General features: G+C 33.9%; 1 protein-coding gene across 1 annotated transcript; it reads right to left on the bottom strand.

The window, feature by feature from the left end:
* Window positions 1-458: 458 nt before the first annotated feature.
* On the bottom strand, window positions 459-27125 carry LOC128162997 (GATOR complex protein MIOS-A-like). The gene is made up of 28 exons (XM_052826463.1): window positions 27049-27125; window positions 26425-26580; window positions 25627-25703; window positions 24857-24936; window positions 24150-24193; window positions 23607-23665; window positions 22883-23039; window positions 21540-21641; window positions 21051-21145; window positions 20381-20422; window positions 20199-20254; window positions 19687-19763; window positions 19077-19124; window positions 17843-17961; window positions 14803-14940; window positions 13498-13573; window positions 13058-13253; window positions 12622-12696; window positions 9471-9571; window positions 8659-8828; window positions 8315-8332; window positions 7050-7118; window positions 5634-5706; window positions 4923-5061; window positions 4347-4388; window positions 3196-3367; window positions 2574-2682; window positions 459-1012 (listed from the first exon to the last, which is right to left on the bottom strand). Exons 2-28 carry the CDS (start codon window positions 26540-26542, stop codon window positions 831-833), a joined length of 2634 nt encoding a protein of 877 aa, XP_052682423.1. The 5' UTR covers window positions 26543-26580; window positions 27049-27125; the 3' UTR covers window positions 459-830.
* Window positions 27126-27199: the final 74 nt, after the last annotated feature.

Here is a 27199-nt window from a genome sequence, read left to right as displayed (position 1 = left end):
TTTTTCAATTTAGAAAAAATATTGTTGTTGTCTGTATTTTTTCCCCATTGTATTTGAGCTTTTTAACGAGAGAGTGTAAGTGAGACCGATTTGATCTTGGCCTTTCTCTGACGATTCACATGCACAGCTGTACATTGCATTCATCTAAACCCGGCGTGGAGTATCAAACTCTTAAACAACATTTCAAGCCATTATTGCACCACATTTCATATGAGTTGACTTTTAGACATACGTATGTCCTTTATTCACTGCATTTACTTGTTCAAGCATTCTGACTTCAGATAACATGTATGCAGATTATTCAGCACTTTCTTTCACCCAATATTTAACGTATTTTCAATACAATATGTCAGCTTTTGGTACTGATCTTTTTCCCCCTTATATGAATTAAAAAATTATCTACCTTAAAATTGTCAAATCCTACAATGTTTTAATTGTACACTGAATAAAAGATGCACTTGATTGTGAAATCACTTTTTTAATTACATTAATGATCAATATACCAATGTTTTAATCACATAACTTTTAAATATAAAAATACGACACTGTCTTGAGTCATTTGTAGAACAAATAATATGCAATCATTGCAAACTTCCCCTCGATTGTTACTTTATGTTCTGAATTATGTTAATTCCCATGCATGTTCGTTAGGCGTTCACTGTTTTGGCAGCACGGTTAAGGTAAAACCTTTGCAATTTTGTTCAAGTATTCTGACATATTCCAAAGCGTTTTGTCTTTTGCAAGCTCCCACACAATAGGAAGTGTCATGTGTAATTAGTTCCAAGTTTTCACAGTAGTAAAGTTTTGCACAATACAGACTGAAATTCTGGTCAGCTCTCGGCCGCTAACCTGGCAGTGTGATCCAGGGTAGAACATTTACAGTTACACCCAGTGACGGGGCATTCAGAGTGCTCAGCAAACCACTCTAACAGGTGAGAGGCGTGGCCTCCGTGTCTACATGATTGACACCAGGTGAACCAATCGTCAATGGCCGTCATCTTTGCTGAATATGCTAATGAGAAGATTAGAAAAATTAAAACGCATTTGATTAATATATGATAATGTGAAGAATACGAAAATTAACATATTTTTGCTGAATATGCTAATGAGAAGAATATCAAAATTGATCCATTTTTTTTAAATCAAAAATCGGTTTGTAAATAAGAAGAAGTAGATAGTCTAAATTGCACTTTATAATCAATGTGTTTATAACTTAATGAAACATGTTTGACTAATATATAATTTACCTATGGCAGTGATTGAGAAGGCATTTGATCAAGCCAATATTTATGAAACACCCAAAGCAAAGATACTGAACTTAATGTAGTACATGCATTATCTTGGACTTACATAAAACTAATTGTAACAAGCAATTAAACCCCATATATTTAATGTTAAATCCTAAAAATCGTACTTTAATTTATTTTATCTTTATTTTGTATAATGGTAAAAAAAATCACATCAAATTAAGGCATAAACTTAGTCTTGTTTTTAACAAATTATGTAATTTGAATATACGTGACAAAATAATCTCAGTGAGGTTTCAAACTGCAGTTACTCAACAAATAGTTTATTGCGTGGACCCTGAGGTCCACGCAGGAGATATATAAGCGAGGTTAAACCGGATGCTATGGGGAAAATTCAGCCTGCGCATGCGCTAGCCTGGTTCTTGTGCGTAATGGGTAGCTCAGGGAACCAGGCTAGCACACGTTTATCTGAATCGGGATCGGGATTCCGTGCCATTTGCACACATAAGTTCAAAGGCGCTGTAATTGTAAAGTTGTAGGTAAACAGTACAGAAACAAAGTATTCCTTTTAAAGAAATGATTGGCATGTGATATGAACTATCAGTATTATGAAATAAGTTAATGTTATTCCGAAACTACAACATGCATCAAATAGCATATGACAATTTATGTTTTGTTGTTTTCCGAATACACATGTAACTTAACTTTACTTTTATAGTAGGCGAGCCTAGAGAACTTCCCGATTAAATTTGTTTAAGCATTTAAGTTTGATTGAATAATTATGTCACTGTATAAAAGTTTAAATCTCAAGAAAAATGCATCAAATTATGAAATTTTTAATTTACACAAAGCTGTCGCTGCATATTCAACAAAGTAGTGCCAATCGTAATGTGTGCGCAAATAGTAGAATTCCCCCAATGCCTGATACTATACACACAAACTTCATTCATAGATTGATCATAATTATTTTAGAAGTATGAACCCTTTAAGTTCTGAGATAAAAAGTCAGGGTTATACATACATGTATACGTAAAACAACGTACAAATTTAGTGGTTAAAAGCAGAGGGCTAAAGTCGGCGGATTCTCTGATGATCTTAATTAAGGCTTTCACGTTTTCGTTGGAAACATATGCAAATAGTCCACGTATTGTAGTCCTTTTTTAAAGGACATCAACTTGTATTCTTTATAAATTTTAAGAAATCCTTCAAAGCCCGAGTATGTACATGTAACTACTGATTATCATTAAAACATACACGATGGAGGAGATGAATGGACGATAGAGAGGAGAAGATAGAGAAATATAGAGAAGTTGTGTGAATGCTGACTTGTTTTGTCCTTCTGTGTGTACAGAGCAGACCCTGAGGGCGTCCCTAGGTGGGTCAGACACAGGGAACATCGGGGGAGGGGCTTCCTACATCCAGGACAGCACGATATCTGGAAACAACAAGAGTACGCTCCCTTGATCATATCAGCTTAATTTACATGTAAAGACACATATCAAATTAAATCTGAAAGGAATATTTAAACAAAAAAAAGCTTTGGACAAGAGGATGCTAACTTTGGCATGAAACATGAGGGCATCATAACAGTTGCCTCCATGCATGAATTTCAAATCAAATTCTATCTATGTGAAGTATTGTATTTGAAATATAGTTACGGGCAAATTTGCTTATAAAAAGAGTTTTAATTAAAGTTCATGCTTTTCATTGCCATTGAATGTCAAATGTTTGGTCATTGATTAAAAAAAAATCCTGCATTTCATCAAGCCTATATACATGAATTCTATTGAAAGGTTTTAAATTCCAAGTAGATTTTTCCCCTAAAGTGTTGAAAAAGTCTACTGTATAGTAAGAGAATTACACAGATTTATTACCATAAATTGTTCATAGAGAATTCATGACTACAGAAATGATCTAAGACACATGTACAATTATTATAGTGAAATACCTTTGGTTTTGTGGACGTCAGTGTTCCGGCTGAGTAAGAGTTGTGCGGTCGAGCACGACTAGCAACGGGCATGTTACAGGCGATGGATTTTCCGCAGAAGTTACAGCTGACAAACGCCTGGGAGATGACGCGGAAGTTGTCACCGGCCCGCCAGATGATGTCAAACTTAGATCTGTAAACAATACCAACATCTTTTTATAATTGTTTTTTTTTTCTAACATGAGTGTAAATCTGTTAAAATTAGTGATGATAATTTAAAATTCTTCTATTCACTTTGATTTGTAAATTTTGTGGCACCACTTCCTTTTTAATTTGATCTATAGAATATTGTGTCAACAGTTTTTTCTTTGGTTTTTACCTTCATACTCTACTGGTTTATCTTAAACATGTTAAAGGGACATGGTCACAATGTTGGTCAAAAGTTATTTTTTCCATTTTAATGTTTACATTGCTTCAGTTAGGCATATTTAATACGGAACCAAAATGTCAGTGTCATTTGTTGAGCTTTAAGCGAGTAACATGGCTTACAATTCTTTGCTATGTAAACAAAGCCTTTATTAGGAACTATTCGTTTATGCTTCAAATGAATAAAGAGATAGACTACTTAGCTTGAAAAAGATTTTTACTGGTATTTTGAACCTTAATTTGTAAACAAAAACAGGGCACGGGCCTTGTTTGCATGACAAAAAATTGTGAGCCCTGTATCTTGCTTGTAACTCAACAACTGACTCTCAGATTTCACTTAATTTTTAGAAATGCATTTGTAAAGTATTGTAAATAATAAAAACAGAAAAATAGAATTCGACCAAAATTATGACCATGCCCCTTTAAGTTACAAAATAATCCTATAAATTCCTAGGTACATTGTCTTTCCAGTACAAGAGACAACTTTTCCTACGCCAAATTATTATTTATAACACTGTAATTGCTGTCAAATACATGTGTATGCTAGCCAGGTATTGGCTATTGCAACATCTCAATGACATATAGTTTAAATATTTAATCAAATATCTCTAGAAAACTTTATAAATTAGATAAATGTATAAGCACATTTTAAAAAAATTCAAGTGTTACACATAAAAATTTTAAACAATGACCTCAATTCAATGTAAGCATATTGATAAATGGCAGGGGAATTTGCTGTATAATACCTGTGATGCCAGAGTCTCCATCGATCCAAAAGTTCCCTGTACCTGCCACAAAGAGAAACACAGGGGCTTATATTTAATTTTTGTCCTCAATTGTAATCTACATAATCACAGACCTTTGATATAGGCAATAACCTACATATTCATACATCTTTGATAATTTATTTTAGTACTCATAGACTTTTAGTATAAGCAATAGAAACAACACTTTAGAATAGAATAAATTGATGAGGATTGCGATTTTATCCAGTTCAGCACCCACTTATCCTCGAATATTTCATTGTGCAAGGAGAACACAGAGCTCATACTAATTCAAGACAATCACTGACAATGCTTTACATTCCTAATTAAATGCAAAGAATTAATATCCGCATAAAATCTTGAGAAGCCTATCTCTCAAATTTTACAATCTCCTTTATATTTTTCTGACATATGCAAACTACTTGGAATATGATAAAAATAATGAATTTATGTTCTGGCGATTAGGCTGAAAACTGCTGAATCACGTAATAAAGTATTTGAGTAATCTACAGTAACTAAAGGGATAACGATTATATATAGGAGGAAGTCACGGATTACGATTCTATCCAGTTCAGCACTCGCTCGTCCTTGGACATCTCGTTGGGCAGCGAGAACACACACAGCAGGGCAGCCGTCTGTATATCACCCGTCATGTCCACAAACCTGGAGATTAGGGACACTCCGTCAGGGGTCAGACCTACGATAGACCATAGATCATACAAAAATCAATGAAAACTTGGAGATCGGTGACACTCCATCAGGGGTCAGACCTACAACAGACAATACCCTATAGATTATTTATAAACTAAAACTGGCAACCAATAAAGAAGAAAAATCTTTGTCCTATGAAGTAAAAAGTACAAAAAATGTCAATGGTTGTGTACAAGACAATTACAAATTTGTTGATTAACAGGAACACTATCTTTACATGAATATTACCGGTAAGTATGAATGCCTTTTGGACAAAATAATGTATCATTAGAGATCTTCTCTGTAGTTAACTCAAAAATTCATGTTATAAAAGATTAAGGTAGGTGGTGTTTCCCGTGAAAAATTACAAGTCAAGAAGACAGCAAAAAGGTGCACAGAAATTTATATAACCTGTACTAATGTTCACTTAACCATATGAAAAGAAAGTCAATAAAGTTTAAAATGGTTAATATGTTACACTGTACATTAAACCATCTTCATCAAAACAAAGACGAAATTTACATGTAAAATTAAATGAAGAAACAAATCCTTAGAATACTAGTAATGATAAATTCAGACCTGTAATGAGTAGTCCATCCAGGTTCCCGGCCTCTATCACCTTCCTTGTCAACCTGTTGATGTACTCTTTGAGCTGTATGGTGATAAAAATCAGAACACGTAACATAAAACTGAAGTATGAACTTAATTTCAAATTGTATGGGAGCTGATGTAACTACAGACTAGTTACAGACCGGTGAATGGAACAAAGTTACTTTACAGACAAGTGACATGTTATTACATGTAATTGCAGACTAAATAACTAAATACATATGAAGACCAGTTACATATTTCTACACTTAATTACAATTAAGGGACTAAATATATGTAACTACAGACCAGTTACATGTCATTGCAAAAAGTTACAAAATAGTTACATAACTGTAATTAGAAATAGTTGCAAAAAGTTACAGACTAAGTACCTGTAACTCCAAATAGTTACAAACAAGTAATCTATAACAGCATAAAATTACAGTCTACTTACATATTACTGCAGAACTTCTCACAGACTAGATGCATATAACTGCAGATAGTTACACTTAGTCTAATGATCTATTTTTACAGACTAATTAAAAGTTAAATGTTATTAAAGATAGTTACATGTACATGTTACTTCAGACAGTTACTGAATATTTACACATTTTAATTTCATAATGAACAAGAGATGTTTGTGAAACACTTATGCCCCCTTCCCTTGAAAACATCCACTAAGAAAATGAACAGAAACTGCAAATAATTGGAATTTTTCTACGTCAAAGGGGCATAACTGTCAAAAATTGCTACGACATACCCAAAATCGAACTTGACCTAAATATTACCGGTGATATAATACATGTGTATACCAAATTTCATTTCAATAAATGCAACCTTTGAGAAGAAAATGAACAGAAACTGCAAATGAGTGGAATTTTACTAAATCCAAGGGGCATAACTCAGTCTGTCAAAAATTGCTTGATCATACCCAAAATCAAACTTTACCTAGATATCATCATAACTCTGTATAGCAAATTTCATTTCAATTCGTACAACCTCTACAAAGAAAATGAGCGGAAACTGCAAATAAGTGGAATTTTACTAAATCCAAGGGGCATAACTCTGTTGTAAATTGCTCAATCGTACCCAAAAATGAACTTGACCTAGATATTATTAATATAAATGTGTATATCAAATTTTATTTCAATATGTGCAACCTCTGCGAAGAAAATGAACGGAAACTATTGTTGGACTGACTGACATACTGACAAACGGACAGCAGCAAAGCAATATGCCCTCCCTTCTTCTGGGGGGGGGGGGGGGGGGGGGGGGCATTATAAAAATTACTAAAATGATTACAAGTAACTATAGACAATTTTGTGTAAGTAAAAATAACTCAATACTAATTGCAAGTTTTTGGAACAAGCAATCATTCCAGTTATAAGTCCAATGAGTTAGTTTTACCTTATCGTTGTCCAGATAAATGCAAGCAAAGGCCACCTTGTCAGAGAGTTGCATGCCACCTTGTTCAGTCTGATGGCAAAAAAAAAATGTTAAACAAGTAATCAAATAATAATAATTACATGTATATGTTTTGTACAAAATTGTTCTTGTCGATGAATACTAATGCAGCATATTCATAATAAGTAACTGTTGCAATCAAAATAAATCTATTCATTCTTTAAAAAAAACACACCATATTTTCCTCCAAAAATATAACAGCACTGTTTGAAAAATATTAAAATGTGCAAAAAATAACCAAATGGCATTCCCCTACGTACAATCAAATTATCACAATTCCAAAATGAAATTCCAAAAAATAAATAAAACCAAATTAACATATCTGATCATACATGAACAATCTTCCCTCTATAGTATCTAATTTCAAAAAATTCCCAAATATTAAATAATTTCTGAATGAATTAACTTATCTTTACAGTCTTAAGCACACTTTTATCATCTTATAATTAGTTTGCATGTAACATCCTCATTGTCATACAATTAATTAATTAATAAGTGTATATCATGAATATCTCTGTGAATGATGTTTTTCCTCCATTGCATAGCTTTGTATCAGAATAAAATAATAAAATGTTAATAAAAGTGAAAGTTCGCTAAATGTTTACATTTGCAAGCAATATCATAAATATTATTAAATAAATATTATTATTGATTTCACGCAATCGATTTAAAATACTTCATATAGTTAACATACTTTATTCAATATTAGTTTTGAACACATGCCAACAATGTCTATTTATACTTAATATTTGATTAATATATTTGATCAGAACATATCCATTCATTTTTGTGACTTAGAAAAATGCTCGTTGATAGTCAATGAAGAGTCTGGTAGTATCATAAATGATACTGGATATGTATAATAAAGTTGTAAAACGAAAGAGTTTTTAATCTCAGTATGCACAAACTAGAGCATATAGCTTAAAGCATATAGAATTTATCACTGGAAAAAAATCAGTATGCAAAAATTATAGCAAAGTTAAAAAAATATACAAAGTACATAAATACAATCAAAAGAGATAAAATGCCACTATAAATGCTAATTTCATCTGATGGTGATACAAAATATGTCTGTAAATGAATGTTCAAAAAAAATAAAATACATAAAATTGAATAAATAAGAAAATGAAAGTAGAATAAGATATGCATGAGCACAGACTGCTAAGATGACCCTGATTATGTGATACTGTCTATGGTGGCCCACAAACCTTTCTCCAGCCATGTCTCTGGGAATAAAGTGCCACAACATCAAAAAAAAGCATTTAGTGTTAACTGTTAAAACATTATCAAGAATATATCACTTTCAAAAATCAATATTGCTGTCAGTCAAACTATTTGTGATAATGATGTCCAAACATTTTGATTTACTAAGTACAGAGCGACTGGTAAATTTCCAATGTAAATCAAACTAAACATATCAGGTTTGCTTGGGGAGGGGACAATTCTGTGCTTGTATGCTGTATACCCAAATAAAAAGACCCCCCCTGTTGTAACATGCCTGGTACCTATAAATTATTACAGTGAAATATACAATGAATGCCTACAAGCTCACCAGAATTTCCTCGTAATTTTCGCGGTCACAGGTGAGGAAGGCGAACATTGCGCGGAGGTACGGGTCCTCCAGCTTCTGTAGCAACGACATACACGTCTTTCTCCATAACGTATTCTTCTCCTCTGTGTAACCAGCAATCGCCATGGCAACCGTGCTGAGGTCGGTGTTTTCTGAGGAGGAAAACAGGAAAACTACTGTAAACCAACTTTTTAATGGCGGCAACTTTATTTTGCCAATGAAATGTGAAAAACTAGTTTGCAGTGATTTCTTTTATTGTGACAAAGCCAATATTAGTTACTTAATAGATACACATACATATACATAAAAGGACTGTTTCAGCAATTCTTTTCTTGTGACAGAAGCAAATGTAGATACATGTAATAAATAAAAGGACTGTTTAATAAGGAAATATAAGACATTAAGACTTTGTAGTTCACACAGATGTTGTGAAAAAATATTAACACACACTGCTATTTCAGTTAGTTAGCAAAATTAATCATGTGGAATCAATGAACTATGTTGAGGGAATCAGTTTTCAATCAAAGGCTACCCAATAGTACACCAAAAGCTGGAGAGTCATTTATAAGAATTTATTAGAATGAGAAGATTTAAACTTAAAGAGAGTCTATCTTCATGAATGAATTTTGAAATTAATAGCTATTTTTATTTAACAAAACATATTGGAAACTTATTAGATCTATGTTTGATAAGGTTTATGTAGTTCAGCGGGCAAAGATATTATTAAGATGGGTCCATGCACATATAAGCACAAATAAACTGACATTGTCTAAAGTGAAAGAAAAAGTACTGACCTTGACCTTTGCTGGTGCTGAGTATTTCTATGGCCTTTGAGATTTGAAGGTTGAACAAGGCCATGGCAGCTGCTATTGCGTATTTACCATCCATCTGGAGTCTGCACAGAGCAAGCATTCCAGTTAAAATGTACATGAGTAAACTTCAAAAACTACACGACATTGTCAAACTGTTCTTTGCACATAAACACTTTTATAACGTTTTTGATATTATTTTATATTTGATCACCAAAACTAGCATCTCATCAGAAACACAGTGTTAAGAACTAACCACTATCTAATGCTACTGACAGTTAAGCATAGAATGCTTATTTTTGGATATCATTGGTCCAATAACACACCAGCCCGTACCAAACATTCTAACAAATGCTCATGAGCAGCTCATGAGAAGCACATGAGAATCTAGTAAGAAATGTATGCAAATTAGGTAGGAATTCATTTTGCTCATGTGCAGATTGTTAGTCTCTGTTAGGGAGGAAAATACTAACCAAAATGCACATGTGCAAAAATTTGCTCACCTAATTGCTCATGAGCAAAATGCTATTCGAATTGCTCACGTAAGCAACAGGCTATACAGATACATTGACGGTAGATTTTTTTTCTAAGTTCAACTTTCTCACGTGAGCAAGAGGTTAGGAAATTGGACTTAGTCAGTATATTATGCAGTATCAAAGTTAAATCAAAATGAAAGAAAAAAAAATTACATCCTTTTTCCTCACGTAAGCAATTGCAAAATTTTGTTAACAAGTACATTTTGACACCCCCTCCCGCACCCCATTTTTTTTTCGTGAACACCAAACTGTCAGGTTTTTTGTTGTTTTTTTTTGTAACGTTATATTCTTTTTTTCCTAAATTCAATTATCACTCAACTTACTATTTAGATATGAGAATCTGACAAAACCGTTTGATATTGTGATTTTTCGTAAGCTGTTTGTTTCTACTTTTACTTTTGTTTTAATGTAAAGTTACCCGCTAGTCTGGTTCTCGCTCCCGCCCAAAACGAAGTAAATAACGCAGTGGCGGGAGAACCAGTCTAAGCTACGCGCGCGCTCATTGGTCGATTAAATGCCAGCCGCCAATTTTCATATTCGATTCCGCCATGTTGTCTACCATCACAGATGACGGTGAAATGAATTAAAATGGGAATTATCTGATTCTGTACAGTACTACCGGTTGATAAGGTTAAAAACTACGTTGTCAATGGGGTATTCGTCTATGGAGTGTTTTAGTGTGAAAAATCCACGGCTGAACAGAGGAAGAATCTGATTGAATGAATCGAGTGTCGACACCCCCTGCATCTTCTGTATGAGCACTTCAAGTAAGTTGAGCATTATCTTGTTAAAATATATTCTTTGAATCACTTGAATGGCAGTTAAACGTGTTTGTAATTAGAATGAATATGAAACGAAATACTGTGATCTTAGCATCTACCTTTAAAACGGGGTTAAACAATTTACAATTACTGACCCACGGGCAAATACCGGTGTCTCGAATGTAAAACACACGTTATTTTTTTCTTTGACATTTTACTTGACAATAATTTTTGAACAAATAATTCTAACTACATTTTTTTTATTATTAACACTGATTAACGATTTATGACATGAAGAAAAGAGTTCATGTTTTTCTTGTGTAGAATCTGATAATATTAATAGTTGCAGTATTATATAATGATTTCCTTAAAAACTGCTTGAAATATGAAAACTTTTAACAATTTCACTGATATCAAATTTATTTATCTTTCCAATAGGCCTGCCCTGAGTTGTACAGACCTGAGGAAAACCATGAAAAGCTCGCTGATTTTATGAATGATGCAACAAAAAAAGTGAAGACGTAATTTAAGTAATGGAGAAGTTATACATGCTGAAGTCTGGTTGTGTCCATTTGGATATTATTGGGATGTTCTGGTAGTCAGCTGTTTGTGTGGTTTACAGTTTATGTGTGAAATCAGAGAGCATGTGAGACACGAGACTGTCAAAGAAAGGACATTTGGAATGTTGGAGATGAATGCCTCGATTGATTGTAATGCAGCCAGTGTTCGTGCAGCACTTATGAACTACTTTGTATGGTTAAATTGAACTTTGCCTACTGTGAACTGTGATTTTTTTTCCAAGTCCGTCTGTGTGCTACACTGCTTTGTGTGATCAAACTGCAATACAAGTTTTAACTTGCCAGCATTTATTATTGGTAAACTTTCTAAGGATTTATGTAAATGTAATGTTAAACAATGTATGAAATTGTATTTTTAAAATGACTGATGTAAATATATATTGATGATTTTAATTTCAATTTTTGTTCATTGTCTTTGAAGTGAGCAACTGTTGCACATGAGCCTCATGAGTCTCATAAGCCTCATGAGCCTCATGTTAGCAAAACTCTTGGTGAGCAGATCTATTCCTCACGTGAGCAAAAAATGCTCATGTGCAGAATTTTTCTCACGTGAGCATTTTACCTAATTTGCATGTTAAATTGCACATAAGACTCACATGAGCAACTCACGTGAGGAAATCTTGTTAGTCCTCACGTGAGCTGCTCATGAGCAAATTGTGAGAATGTTTTGGTATGGGAGGCTGTGCAGACAAATTAAATACCGCGCATTATGCTAATTCATCTGCATGACCTGGGCTGCGTTTTACAAAAGAACTTACGACTTACGACCAAATTAATGAATGTTTATTAATCACAAACTAATCAATATTTTATTGTAATAGTTGTAAAATATAATTATGGAAATCAAAATGGATGTAAATGAATGGTTTGATATAAATTCTGTTCATCAAAGACCGCTCCATTAGACTGAAAATATTTACGACTCTGTCGTAAGTTCTTTTGTAAAACGCAGCCCTGGAGAATTATAGGACTAACGATATCCAAAAATAAGCATTCAATGCTTATATATGTATTTATATATTTTTTCATTCTTGCCTTGTCTGTTAATGTGATTTACATATGTATACCTCAAAATTACTGGTAAGTTCAATTTGTGGAAGAGCAAATGTAACAGCCACAAGCATGGACTCTGATTTTTGCTTGTGACATTGCACTTCGACGTTTGTGATGTTATAATAAAACTCATCATTTAACCTAAGTGTTTTCATGGAAAATTGAACGTTGCAGATTTCCAATGCAGACATAGGATGTCAATATTTACTCATGTAGGATGGTGTCCAGTAGTTCTGGCTTATGATGGTCTCCTCCCCACCCACACAGCTGCAACGCCTTCGACCTGTACATATACACAACAGTTCCAATTTATTTCACATAATAAATATTGTACCAATCACAACTTCAGCGCAATAATCAATTGTTTGTGCAGATCTTTCTGACTTTCAGAATCTTTTAGATGAGTACTGATTATTCAGTGTGGCTATGGCTTTCTGTACTTTACTGACCTGTCCTGCACTAACCTTTCTGTACTGTGCTTATTTTCTTTTCTATTTTTTTTTATCCTATATGAACTACATTTGACATTTCTCTCTTGTACTGATTTCTGATTACTGTATTGACCTTTGGGTACTATTTTGACTTTCTTTTATATATAGTACTAATCTTTCTGCACTAAGTTGACATTTATGTACTGTAATGACCTTTCTGCACTATGATATTGTTTCACACAGGCAAGCTTTCTATAGAAGTCCGAGGACCAGTACATGTTAGTCATATGAGAGGTGGCCATGTCATCCACATCCAATCCCAGAATGCTCTTCACTCCCAGGTGTTTTCCCATCATGCCACGCTGAAAGGTCTGTCCTTGTTTATTGTATTCAAGCATTTCTCGTGCATCTACATTAAAAAAATAACAACACTGTACAGTATTGATGACAGATTTGAAAGACAGGAGAGAGATAACAATTATACACTCATACAAGACTGCTTTTTCTTTCTCTCTCTTCCCCTTCAAATCTGTCATCAATATTTTGAAATGTTGTAAATTTTTCAAAAAGCTGTCTTGCGTGTATTATTTTCTATCTAAGAGGAGAGAATCTGGCAAGAGAAGAGAATAATGATAGAGAATCTGTAATCTTACATGATAACCACCTCCACACTCCATACAGCTCAGGTTCCTCTTTGATGGCATACACATTTTCCCAGATTATGTCAGACTGAAAAAGTAGAGTACTTGTTCACAGAACATTTTCCTACAGAATGATAACGGTAACTAAAAGGAGTTTAAACATTTAAATGTTCATAATACTTTATTCATCTTTACAGTAAACACTAAGTAATTACAGTAACATCCAGTCACCTTTCAGTATACATTAAGTGACCTTTTCAGTAAACATTCAGTCACCTTTCTGTAAACATTCAGTCCCCTTTCTGTAAACATTCAGTCACCTTTCAGTAAACATTCGGTGACCTTTCAGTAAACATTCAGTGACCTTTCAGTAAACATTCAGTCACCTTTCTGTAAACATTCAGTCACCTTTCAGTAAACATTCAGTCACCTTTCAGTATACATTAAGTGACCTTTTCAATAAACATTCAGTCACCTTTCTGTAAACATTCAGTCCCCTTTCTGTAAACATTTAGTCACCTTTCAGTAAACATTCGGTGACCTTTCAGTAAACATTCAGTGACCTTTCAGTAAACATTCATTCACCTTTCTGTAAACATTCAGTCACCTTTCAGTAAACATTCAGTCACCTTTCAGTATACATTAAGTGACCTTTTCAATAAACATTCAGTCACCTTTCTGTAAACATTCAGTCACCTTTCTGTAAACATTCAGTCACCTTTCAGTAAACATTCGGTGACCTTTCAGTAAACATTCAGTGACCTTTCAGTAAACATTCATTCACCTTTCTGTAAACATTCAGTCACCTTTCAGTAAACATTCAGTCACCTTTCAGTATACATTAAGTGACCTTTTCAATAAACATTCAGTCACCTTTCTGTAAACATTCAGTCACCTTTCTGTAAACATTCAGTCACCTTTCAGTATACATTAAGTGACCTTTTCAATAAACATTCAGTCACCTTTCAGTAAACATTCAGTCACCTTTTTAGTAAACATTCAGTCACCTTTTTAGTAAACATTCAGTCACCTTTCTGTAAACATTCAGTCCCCTTTCTGTAAACATTCAGTCACCTTTCAGTAAACATTAAGTGACCTTTTTAGTAAACATTCAGTCACCTTTCTGTAAACATTCAGTCACCTTTCAGTAAACATTCAGTCACCTTTTAGTAAACATTAAGTGACCTTTTCAGTAAACATTCAGTCACCTTTCAGTAACATTTATAACTACCTTTTAGTTAAGATTAAGCCCTTTCAGTAAATATTCAGTAACGTTTTAGTTTACTGAATGGCATTACTCTGTGTGAATCAATATACCTTCAGTCCATAGCCTTGAAGTATGCGTTCCTTCATTCTGACGGCAATGTCCTGTGGAATGGAGTTGTCCTTGGTAAAGGAGGTGATACTCATGGACTTTCCGTGGGCTGTGACAAGTGTGGAATCAACGGACCAGTTCTGGAAACACACATCAAAAATAACATTGTCATCAATGTTATGCATATTACCTATTGTTTTTACCTATTCTATAGGGTACTTTGTATAAAGTATAAAAACCATATAAGTGACTAATCTCAGTTATTCAGAAAATACATTAATTTTAAAAACAAGTCAATTTTAAGACTGATATTTTCTGACAAGTTCAATTTATAACTACAGAAATGTTAAAAGTCTTTTGGACAAAACTAATGGAGGATGCTTCTGTTATCAAACAAATGCTAAGCAATAATTGGATTTGAATCCTGCATTATAAAGTCCATACTTCTTTTATCAACAGACACAGGTACAAAAAAAAACCTTTGTAAAAATACTTACGAAAGGAATGTGTTTTTATACTATGAAGTCCTTTAAATAGATACTGATGAAAGGTATGTGTACTTGTACTCTAAGGTCCTTTAAATGGATATTTACAAAGAAACATGCTCTTGTACAATGAGGTCCCTTAGACAGATATTTACAGTACTGACCAGACCCAACCTAACACCAAAGCAAACTCCAACTAAGCCCTAGGTTTACTTTCAGGGTTTTTACTAAGGGTCTGCTTTTAAAAAAAATAAGTCCACTTGGGTTTACTATGGGTCAAATCTGAAATTACTTTGGGTTATCTCAGGATTTTCTTATAGGGTCAACTTTTGAAGTGTAAAACAGACCAGTCCTTTATCTTAGTACCATCTTACTGCGCCTGTGATTCCTGCCTGTTTTATATTTCAAATAACTTAGAGAGATACTTATAAAAAGAATGTATTATTTTACTCTGAGGTCCTTTATGGAGATACTTACAAAAGGAATGTGTTCTTGTACTATAAAATTTATAACTTAGACAGATACTTACAAAAGGAATGTGTTCTTTTATTACTTGGTCCCTCTGACAGATACTTACAAAAGGAATGTGTTCTTGTACTATGAGGTCCCTCAGACAGATACTTACAAAAGGAATATGTTCTTGCAGTATGAGGTCCCTCAGACAGATACTTACTAAAGGAATGTGTTCTTGTACTATGAGGTCCCTTAGACAGATACTTACAAAAGGAATGTGTTCTTGCACTATGTGGTCCTTATGAGAGATACTTACAAAAGAAATGTGTTCTTGCACTATGAGGTCCCTCAGACAGATACTTACAAAAGGAATATGTTCCTGTACTATGAGGTCCCTCAGACAGATACTTACAAAAGGAATATGTTCTTGTACTATGAGGGCCCTCAGATGGATACTTACAAAAGGGATGTGTTCTTGTACTTTTAGATGCCTCAGACAGATACTTACAAAAGGAATATGTTCTTGCACTATGAGGTCCCTCAGACAGATACTTACAAAAGGGATGTGTTCTTGTACTATTAGATGCCTCAGACAGATACTTACAAAAGGAATATGTTCTTGCACTATGAGGTCCCTCAGACAGTTACTTACAAAAGGAATATGTTCTTGCACTATGAGGTCCCTCAGACAGTTACTTACAAAAGGGATGTGTTCTTGCACTATGAGGTCCCTCAGACCGTTATTTAAAAAAGGAATGTGTTCTTGTACTATTAGATGCCTCAGACAGTTACTTACAAAAGGAATATGTTCTTGCAGTATGAGGTCCCTCAGACAGATACTTACTAAAGGAATGTGTTCTTGTACTATGAGGTCCCTTAGACAGATACTTACAAAAGGAATGTGTTCTTGCACTATGTGGTCCTTATGATAGATACTTACAAAGGAAATGTGTTCTTGCACTATGAGGTCCCTCAGACAGATACTTACAAAAGGAATATGTTCCTGTACTATGAGGTCCCTCAGACAGATACTTACAAAAGGAATATGTTCTTGTACTATGAGGGCCCTCAGATGGATACTTACAAAAGGGATGTGTTCTTGTACTTTTAGATGCCTCAGACAGATACTTACAAAAGGAATATGTTCTTGCACTATGAGGTCCCTCAGACAGATACTTACAAAAGGGATGTGTTCTTGTACTATTAGATGCCTCAGACAGATACTTACAAAAGGAATATGTGCTTGCACTATGAGGTCCCTCAGACAGTTACTTACAAAAGGAATATGTTCTTGCACTATGAGGTCCCTCAGACAGTTACTTACAAAAGGGATGTGTTCTTGCACTATGAGGTCCCTCAGACCGTTATTAAAAAAAGGAATGTGTTCTTGTACTATTAGATGCCTCAGACAGATACTTACAAAAGGAATATGTTCTTGCACTATGAGGTCCCTCAGAATGTGTTCCTGTACTATAACAATTTATAACTTAGACAGATACTTATAAAAAGAATGTCTTATTTTACTATGAGGTCCTTTAAGGAGATACTTACAAAAGGAATGTGTTCCTGTACTATGAGGTCTCATAGAGAGATACTTACAAAAAGAATGTGTTTTTGTAGTATTAGGTCCAATAGACAGATACTTACAAAAGAAATTTGTTCCAGTGCACTTTGAGGTCCCATAGACAGATACTTACATAAGGAATGTGTTCTTGCACTATGAGGTCCCATAGACAGATACTTACAAAAGGAATGTATTCCTGTACTATGAGGTTCCTTAGACAGATACTTACAAAAGGAATGTGTTCCTGTACTATGAGGTTCCTTAGACAGATACTTACAAAAGGAATGTGTTCCTCGAGTATGAGGTCCCTCAGACAGATACTTACAAAAGAAATGTGTTTCTGTACTATAAGTGGAGAAGAATTGTCTGTGGCCTATGCTCCTCAAGGGAGTGAGAGAGGCTTAAGTAAGTAAGTACTATGAGGGCCCTCAGACAGGTACTTACAAAAGGAATATGTTCTTGCACTATGTGGTCCTTCTGACAGATACTTACAAAAGGAATGTGTTTCTGTACTATGAGGTTCCTCAGACAGGTACTTACAAAAGGAATGTGTTCTTGCACTATGAGGTCCCTCAGTAAGCCCTGCTGTGTTACAGTCAACAGTCGACTGTCTTGTTTGGGATGCCAGGAGAAGGAGGACACGATCTGAGAGTTAAGGACTACAAAAAAAATCCACAAAAATAAGAAAATACAAAACAACTACACTTCTCTTAATATTAAAGATCAAAGTGCATATATGTGAACACTAGGGATGAAACAATTCACCGATTATCGATACTGTTAAATACCGATTCAATTTTCGATTCACTGCTTCCATTTTCAGTTTGATACATTTTTTTAAAATTGGGTTTGGTTTATTACATCGGGTTCGGCCTACTTTATTAGATTTACTGCCAAGGGAAAAACATTGCGACAATTTGAATGGATACAAATAAAGGGGGCAATCGCAATGTATGTGTTGTGGCAGATACAAACAATAATAACTTGTAAAAACCTGCAAAACTGAAGAATCTACCTACCTTCTATCGTTCCGCGAAATATAGGCGATATGCTTACTTTCTTCCTAATAAAATGATTTGTATTTAAGATTTGCAAATTTAATGAACTTCCAATAAAAGCAGATTTGCAGCTTGTTAACATGATATTACTGAGGAAAAACTAAATAAGTGTGGAGTCAATATATCTGAGGTACTTTTCTGATGAGAGTCATTCCTTTTTGAAATTTTGAAACTTAAAAGAATGTGTGACCGTTCAATATAACATTAAAGCAGTTCAACTAAAAGTCTTTTTCATAAATGACTAATCAATAAAAAGTTAGCTCTGTCCTTTTATTGTATTTGTCATTATTTAGTGCATAATGAATTATTCGTTTACATTTATTTTATTAAATTAAAATTGCAAGTGTGATTTGGTTAAACAATTTCTTTCTTCAGTTGTTTGAATTGTTTCTTCTTCCAAATGTATCGTTTTGAAAATACTGAATCGTGGTTAAAGTATTGCAATATGTATTGTATCATGAGGGGGCGTATCGTTTCGGCCCTATTGAACACCTAAACATCAACTATACTATGAATGCCTACCAAAAGTGCATATTTTAAAATTTTAAATATCACATTCAGAGTGCATTAAGTAAACATACCTTTTCAATAAAAAGTATAGACTTTAATTATTTAATTTCTAGATTTGGCAGATGTTTCAGTTTTACCTATTAGCCTAAAAGATATAATTTGATATGTTGATGAAATTTGCAAAGGGAGAGAAACACTGAGCAGACCTTTGATGGTTCTCTCACTGTAGTACTGATCCAGTTCTTCAGAACCCACTGTAAGTAATCAATAAACCAATGAACATCAAAGAATGGAAAGTTACTTCAAACAGATATATTATAAAACATGCAATACAGTTTAGCCTCCAACAGCCCTTAAAATGATTTTACGTATCAATATGTTTTGAAGGTCTCCTTCATATTGTAGATTCTTTAATTTACTGTTTGAATTTATATGATATTACCTGTGTAATGTAGGCACTTTTTTACCTGTTTGTGGTAGATGCTTTTTACCTGTTAGATGTAGATGCTTTTTTAATACCTGTGTGATGTAGATACTTTTACCAGTGCAAAGTACATGTTGATGTTTTATACCTGTGTGATGTAGATGTTTTATACCTGTGTGATGTAGATGTTTTATACCTGTGTGATGTAGATGTTTTATACCTGTGTGATGTAGATGTTTTATACCTGTGTGATGTAGACCTGTGTAGTATATGTACATTATAGCTGATGGTTTTACCTGTTTGAGGTAGATTAGTTTTACCTGTGTGGTGTAGATGCTATTTACCTATGTGATACTAATGATTTTACCTGAGCTATGTAGATGAGTTTTTACCTGTTTGTGGTAGATGGAGAATGTCGTAGATTTTGACTGTCAGGCTGTCCTGGCTCAGAATACCTAGGTATCCTTTCCTACAAATCACAAGACCAAAGTATGTTTAATTTGTTTAAGGGATGGCACAATATAAAAAATCATTTAATACATTACAGGAAATGTACATTTAAGTTAGTTTATCAAGTGATCTCTAATTTGTTATTGTAATAAACAAGCTGATTATATAACTAAAACATTGAAGCATTGTCACATTTTATGTGTCTAGTGTAAAATTCTTTATAAATCATTTACAGTTTATCAAATGAAAAATAAGAAAACAACCATCAGTGTCAAATTGAATTGAATTCAATTACAGTTACTTAATTATCATGACATACTTACTGGTAATAAAAATACAGTGTTGTGACAAACTATCTAAATCAATGAACATGCATATAATATACAGAATGAATGAAGTTAAGGATAAGCATGAAACTGTTTGTGTTAAAATGTTACAATGCTGCATGTATTACCTTGTTGGACACCAGCGAATCATAGAGACTGCTTTCGGTTCTTGAAATGTTAGCATCTTTGTAGTGTATTAAGGCATGTTATGCTTTGAAACGATTGACATGGTTCTTTTTCCTTATATTCAGCAGAGAGAGAGAGAGAGAGAGAGAGAGAGAGAGAGAGAGAGAGATTGTACAGAGGATACAGGTTTATCAAAATTCCTCACATCCCACACACTGACATGGTTCTGGAAAAAAGACATAATAAATATCACATTCATTCTGATTATCAGAAATATGTCATCTAAGGTATCTGTTTACATTCACCATTTCACATCTAAAACTAAAATCTATTCTTTTCTTCATAACAAGCTTAATGTCTATAGCTTTATATTAGGTTTTATATGTATTACATGTACTTCATCATTACACATAAGAGTTATCATAATATTTTACATTGCATATATACATGTAGCTAAAATTCCTTCTTGCCAAATGACAAATCAGCACAAGTCAAAAGTATCCCCTTACATTAAAACAGTAACTATCAATGTGCCAAGGCCAAAATTAAATTTATCGTTTGCTTTTCAAGTAAAAAAAAATGTCAAAATATAATGCAGCAGACAGGGATTTTATTTTGAATTTCGTTGCAGGATTTGTGAGAGGGAGCAACTATTACAGTTCATTAATATCCCTTATTTTCAGGGGACAGCACATTTTTGGACTTAATTTATCTTTTTTAATCATATAAAGAACTTTAAATGAAGATGTAGGAAAATATTCAGCTAAATAGATGATATTATTATCATATCATGATATTTTAAGGTAGATTCAGTAGTTGTTGACCATTCAGTCTCCTTATAAAACATGGCTGACCTCGTTAAAGGTAGCGATCCTGTGCTCATTCTGTCTGTCCACACTGGCCCCTCGTATCATCTTGGTCTGTGTCTGGTTTTGGGGCCGAGTGCAATCTGTTAGTCACAAACAGAAAACCATGTCACTAAGAATCATTTCTATGGGAACAAGCACTGGCCTTAAGACAATAAACGGATCAAGGATCATAAAATAGAATAGAAAATGTGTGTTTGGGATTTCTTTTGTCTAGGGATTCACTATTTTCAAACAGTTATCTTTATGTTTTGTATCAGTTATCACAGCCAAAGTTTTATCATAAATTCATTTGTAAAAATAATAACATTAATTTCAAAAATTATTACAAATTAAAATTAAGAACCTAAATTTATTCCGAATCTAAATAATGAATTAAAGCCCAGTTCCATTTTGGACAATTCCTCTGATGGATTACAGATTCGGGACACCTTTTCAGACAATTGTGTAGTTTCCTAATGAGGAAGCTCTACTTACCCCTAAGGTCGTAGATTCGGAGGTAACGAGTGTTCATTCCAGTCACAAATGTCCGGGGTTCCTTCTTGAACCAACAGAAAGAAGCTGTCGTCTCTGAGGGACCTGCAACAGAACAATGTCTTAGTTGTTTATACTCTGTAAGATAGCAGAGTCAGGATATAGACCTGCTTGTGTGTGTTAGAAACCTATGAACAGTACAGTTAATTTACAGTCGCAAATTTTGTGCTTAGCAAGATCACTAAGCAAATTTGCTGTGTATAATTTATAGTATCACTGTGGTTAATGACTAGCTCACTTAAAAAATGTAGCAACCGGTTTTCTTGGAAGCTAATTTTTAATATCTCTGAAGATGGCACATGTAATAATCTAGACCTATCTCTTCAGATTAATTGTGTAATGAATTGAATTATTCCCAATCTCTACATACATGTATGGTGTGTGCAATGACTTACTCCTTATCTCTAGGTATTGTGTGTGTAATGACTTACCCCCTATCTCTATGAATGGTGTGTGTATTGACTTACCCCCATCTCTATGTATGGTGTGTGTATTGACTTACCCCCAACTCTACATATGATGTGTGTAATGACTTACCCCCTATCTCAATGAATGGTGTGTGTATTGACTTACCCCCTATCTCTATGTATGGTGTGTGTAATTACTAACCCCCTATCTCTATGAATTGTGTGTGTAATGACTTACCCCCATCTCTACATATGATGTGTGTAATGACTTACCCCCATCTCTACATATTGTGTGTGTAATGACTTACCCCCTATCTCTATGAATGGTGTGTGTAATGACTTACCCCTATCTCTATGTATGGTGTGTGTATTGACTTACCCCCTATTTCTATGTATGGTGTGTGTAATGACTTACCCCCTATCTCTATGAATGGTGTGTGTATTGACTTACCCCCTATCTCTATGAATGGTGTGTGTATTGACTTACCCCTATCTCTATGTATGGTGTGTGTATTGACTTACCCCCTATTTCTACATATGGTGTGTGTAATGACTTACCCCCTATCTCTATGAATGGTGTGTAATGACTTACCCCTATCTCTATGAATGGTGTGTGTAATGACTTACCCCCTATCTCTACGTATGGTGTGTGTAATGACTTACCCCCTATCTCTACGTATGGTGTGTGTAATGACTTACCCCCTATCTCTACGTATGGTGTGTGTAATGACTAACCCCCTATCTCTATGTATGGTGTGTGTAATGACTTACCCCCTATCTCTACGTATGGTGTGTGTATTGACTTACCCCCTATTTCTACATATGGTGTGTGTATTAACTTACCCCCTATCTCTACGTATGGTGTGTGTATTGACTTACCCCCTATCTCTACGTATGGTGTGTGTATTGCGCCGCTGGATTCACTGTGACTAGAACTGTATCGCTGGCGGTCCCCAAGCTCATTCCCTGGTTTGTGGTGAATGTTCCAGATGTTGATACAGCTGTCATTTCTGTACTTCTCCAGACCCTCCGCAAGCTTGATAAAAAAAACGCACTGAATAAACTGTGCATGAAATTGACCTTAGCATTATTATATTATACAGTCTTTGTCGAACTTAGAACCTAACCCATACATCCAACCAACCAACCCCTTACCACCTCCCCCCCCCAAAAAAAAAACAAAAAAAACCTAAAAATAGTATGTAGAAGAGAACTTTGGGTTATCATTCATATGTCCTACAATTATGCATAGACTTAGAACATAGAGATTGTCAATATGCAGCAATTGCCTTTTGTTGGTTTGAAATTAAGTTTAAAATACAATTTCTTTATTCTGAAAAAAAATGCTTTAATTTGCACCATCAACAAAGCATGCAAAAGATATAGTAAATACTTTATTGTAGTGAAAGGACAGTTAAAAAATTACACCTTTTTGTAATTACACGACAAATAGATTTAAAAAACCATTTAAAAAAAATAATTAAGACACACATGCATATTTTAGGGGAAATATCAACTTAAGGTTTTAGCCTACAGAAAACGATGAAGTCCATGAAAATTGGTATAAATGAATATTGATGAAAAACCAAAGAAAATAACCTACTAAATGGCTGTCCACTGGGTTCCAGTTCAAGTAAATACAGGATCTAGTATGCTTGGGGACTGAAAGATAATAATGTCAGTCAGTTAGTTAGTTAGTTAGTCTACATCCTGATACACAAGAGTAGGTCAGCATTAGAATAAAATAAACAGATTTTTATGATCAATTTTCAAATGTGAACAACAGATGGCCCCTTTGTCACCAACTTTTGTCAAGTCAAAACTCAGCCTCAACTCTAAAAAGAACTAGTACTAAGTTTTCCGATCGTGTTTCTGATCCTTTTGAAGATCAATAAAGTATTTTCAAAACAAACAAAACAACTCTAAGATTTGACTTTTTAAATTTCTGCATTCTCTTGAAAGAATTTGAGTTGAGAACTGTGCTGAGTGATGAGTGATTTGAAAATTTTAGTGAAAGTGGGAGCCAAAGTAAAAAGCAGTCACAAACTTTTATGCCTGACGTCTAACTTTATAAGATCATGTTACCTTTTTTTTTTTTACAGTGACTGTAAATAGAGACTAGATATTTTTACGGAATTGTTCTTACCAAACTCCTTTTTAATTAGGTCACTCTCACTATTACCGCTGAAACTGTAATTCAAGAAAAAGAGCATTCATAAATATACTGTAAGTCGTTTTAATTCCATGTTGTTAAAATTTCATAAATTCTCAAAAAGTACCATTCGCGATGGTTTTAATTTCACGCTCCAAAAAAACCAGTTGATCAAAATACAAGCAATAAAATGTTTTAAAAAACTCATGTTAATATTTACAATGGGTTTATTTTAGCGGAAAAACGATAAATCACAAACATAGTGAAATTAAAACCATTGTCACCGTGATTATTTGCCAATCTACAGTTTCTCAGCATTCTGCGGTGATTTTTATTTCATCAATGTGAACACAGCTTCACAGTTTATTTCTAGTCATACTTGTAACAATCATAATTGATAACAAACAGATTTAAAGAAGTCATCTAGCCAAAGGGATTTCATAACCAAGAAATGACCACAAAATCTGGCCGCAATGAAAAGTAGCTTTTAGTTATTTTCCTAGTACATACTTGTTCAATATAACTCTCTCATTGGCCTATATATATTGTTACAATGTTGATAAAATAACAAAATTTCAGATGAGCACCAGGCAGATATGATGACAGGTTAACACATATGGCTTTAAATTTACATCAGCACATCAAAATCTGGCCACAATGAAAATAATAAATAGCTTTTAGTTATTTTCCTAAGTACATACTTGTTCAATATAACTCTCCCATTGGCCAGTCCGATGGCCAGCATGTTGTCTGGTTCAGGTTTCGGGTACCAAGCTACTGTCTGTAAATCACAATAATTTGTTAAAAATTTAACTAATAAGTTAATTACTGCAAACCAACTCTTATTCGCGACAACTTTATTTTGCGATTTACTTCTGATAAACTGCTTTGCAACGCCAAATGTTCCCAACCAAACCTTCTCCAGAGCCATATTGCTATAACTAACGTTCGCAACCAAACCTTATCTAGCTCGATGTTGCTAAAACCACCATACAACATGGACTGGTTCACGGTGAGAAAAATTCACTACACGTGGCTCTTGCAAACCTCACAAAAATTTCTTACAGGCGAATAAAAGTTGGTTAACAGTACATGTATGTACATGTTTTAAATAAGAGAAAAAAAATAATTAGGTTTTCTGTTGGTTTACATGCAACTTTATTGATAAAGCTACATGGACTATCAAGATGACTATGGTACTAATTAAAACATAATGTTATACTGTAGATTCCTTTTTTTACATGATTGAGTACTTAATTCCGCAATTACGCTGTTTTGAATCAAATCGCGAGAGCATTAAATCACAAACACAAATATTTTTGTTATAATTTCATAGAGTTCAACACTGTCTATTAAATAAAAGCAAGATTTTAAAATCCACAAGATCTGATTTTTGCGATTTTACGCGGATGTTCATTCCTCGTGTTCTACATTAACCTAACATTTCACAGACTCCATCACCATCACCGACCTTTAGCATCCCCATCTCAATAGACTTGGGTTGTTCCACTGCCCAGAGGGTGTCTGACATCTGTCTCATCGACGGCACTGTCAATTATAGAGTAATATTAAAATATTTACATCATCTAGATCACACTGTCGAAAATTTGATCTTAAAAATGAAAAGGAAGACCATTTAGACTATATGTTAATCAACAATACATGGAGTCCAAACTCATGCAAATAGACATAAAAGATACATGGATGTATTATACAAATGTTTATGTCTGTCTTCTCTCAGTCACAAAACTCATGTTTATTATTGTGCATAATGGTTACTCATGTAAATTCGATGCCAAGGGTTACCCACAAAAGCCACAAACATTGGTCCTCCACAAACAATGAAGATTCCACAGTATCTTCTTTAGCAAGAACAATTTTTGTTTTGGTTTTTATGGACTATCACATTTTATAACAAGAATTAATCCAATAGCTACATAATTTATACAAATATGAACTTGGCTGCACAGTTCACACTTAATAAACAGCAAAAAAGTGCAACCTCTTACAACCGAGTTTATGTGATTATAAATTCTGAATCTATTGCATGAATTGTATGAATTTTTCATCCTCCTAATATTTCAATTCTTTATCATCAAGAACAGAAATTGAGAAGATCTTGCATCATTGCACAAAATATAAATACAACGTCATACAGTTCGATACAAGAAATTACAACACCATCAAAAAAGTACACAGGTGTAATTGTTTTGATCTTAAGACAATGAAATAGCACATTATACAAACAGATAACACTTTGTTTACTCACCTTTCTGTGTTGGCTTCTCTGCGGAGTGTACCACTTTATACAGTAGGATTTTGTTTGGACTACATGTGCAAAACACATCGTCGTGGATCGGGGACCAATGTACTTTCAGGTTACTCATCCTGGATATATTTATGTTTTGTTTCTCCTAATAAAGATCTGAAATTAAAAAAAAGTAACTAATATTCAAGCTATTTTTTTTTTTATTCTAGATAGCAAAAGTTTTAGGTATGCTAATTTACCCTTTCTTGCAGTGCAAATTAATAGGCCTACATTTAGGCGAAGTTTTAGATGGTAGATAATTAAATGACGTAGATTAACATGCAATTGATGTTTAATACATCATTGTTCATCAAACCATGTCAATTTGCCCTGACAAGTTACCATGACATGGTTTAGGGCTTATTGATCTAAACAGGGACGTATATACGTCCCTGATCTAAATAAGCATTTCAGAAATGTATATCTCTTAAAACAAATTTTTCACAAAAAAATCAAATGTCTCGGATGAAGTCCCAAAAATACAGAGAAGTCTAACTATATGAGCCTGAATTTTAACAGGCGTTGTGTATTGTGCCACTGGAAGTACTTTGCTTTGCACGATATTGTATGATAAGACAGACATACACAAAACAAGCTGCTCAAGTTATCATTTCATTTCGTCCTTCCGTAGGTCAACTTTCGCTTTCAATTTAGAGGTGAACCAGTTTACATTCAGTCCTAAACAGTATAAAATGATATTGATTTAACATTGTAACATGTAACATAAAAAAATAAT

Source organism: Crassostrea angulata, chromosome 9, assembly GCF_025612915.1.
Source record: "Crassostrea angulata isolate pt1a10 chromosome 9, ASM2561291v2, whole genome shotgun sequence".
Taxonomy (NCBI): Eukaryota; Metazoa; Mollusca; class Bivalvia; order Ostreida; family Ostreidae; genus Magallana; species Magallana angulata.
This window is presented reverse-complemented; position numbering and strand designations above follow the sequence as displayed.

Bases quoted from the DNA above. Each gene is read 5' to 3' on its own strand.
- LOC128162997 (XM_052826463.1), bottom strand. From the start codon at position 26,542: ATGAGTAACCTGAAAGTACATTGGTCCCCGATCCACGACGATGTGTTT. The intron at 21,642-22,882 runs GTAAGTCAATAC...GTTCTGTTGCAG, and splicing joins ACCATACGTAGAGATAGGGG to GTCCCTCAGAGACGACAGCT. The intron at 21,146-21,539 runs GTAAGTAGAGCT...TGTGACTAACAG, and splicing joins CCGAATCTACGACCTTAGGG to ATTGCACTCGGCCCCAAAAC.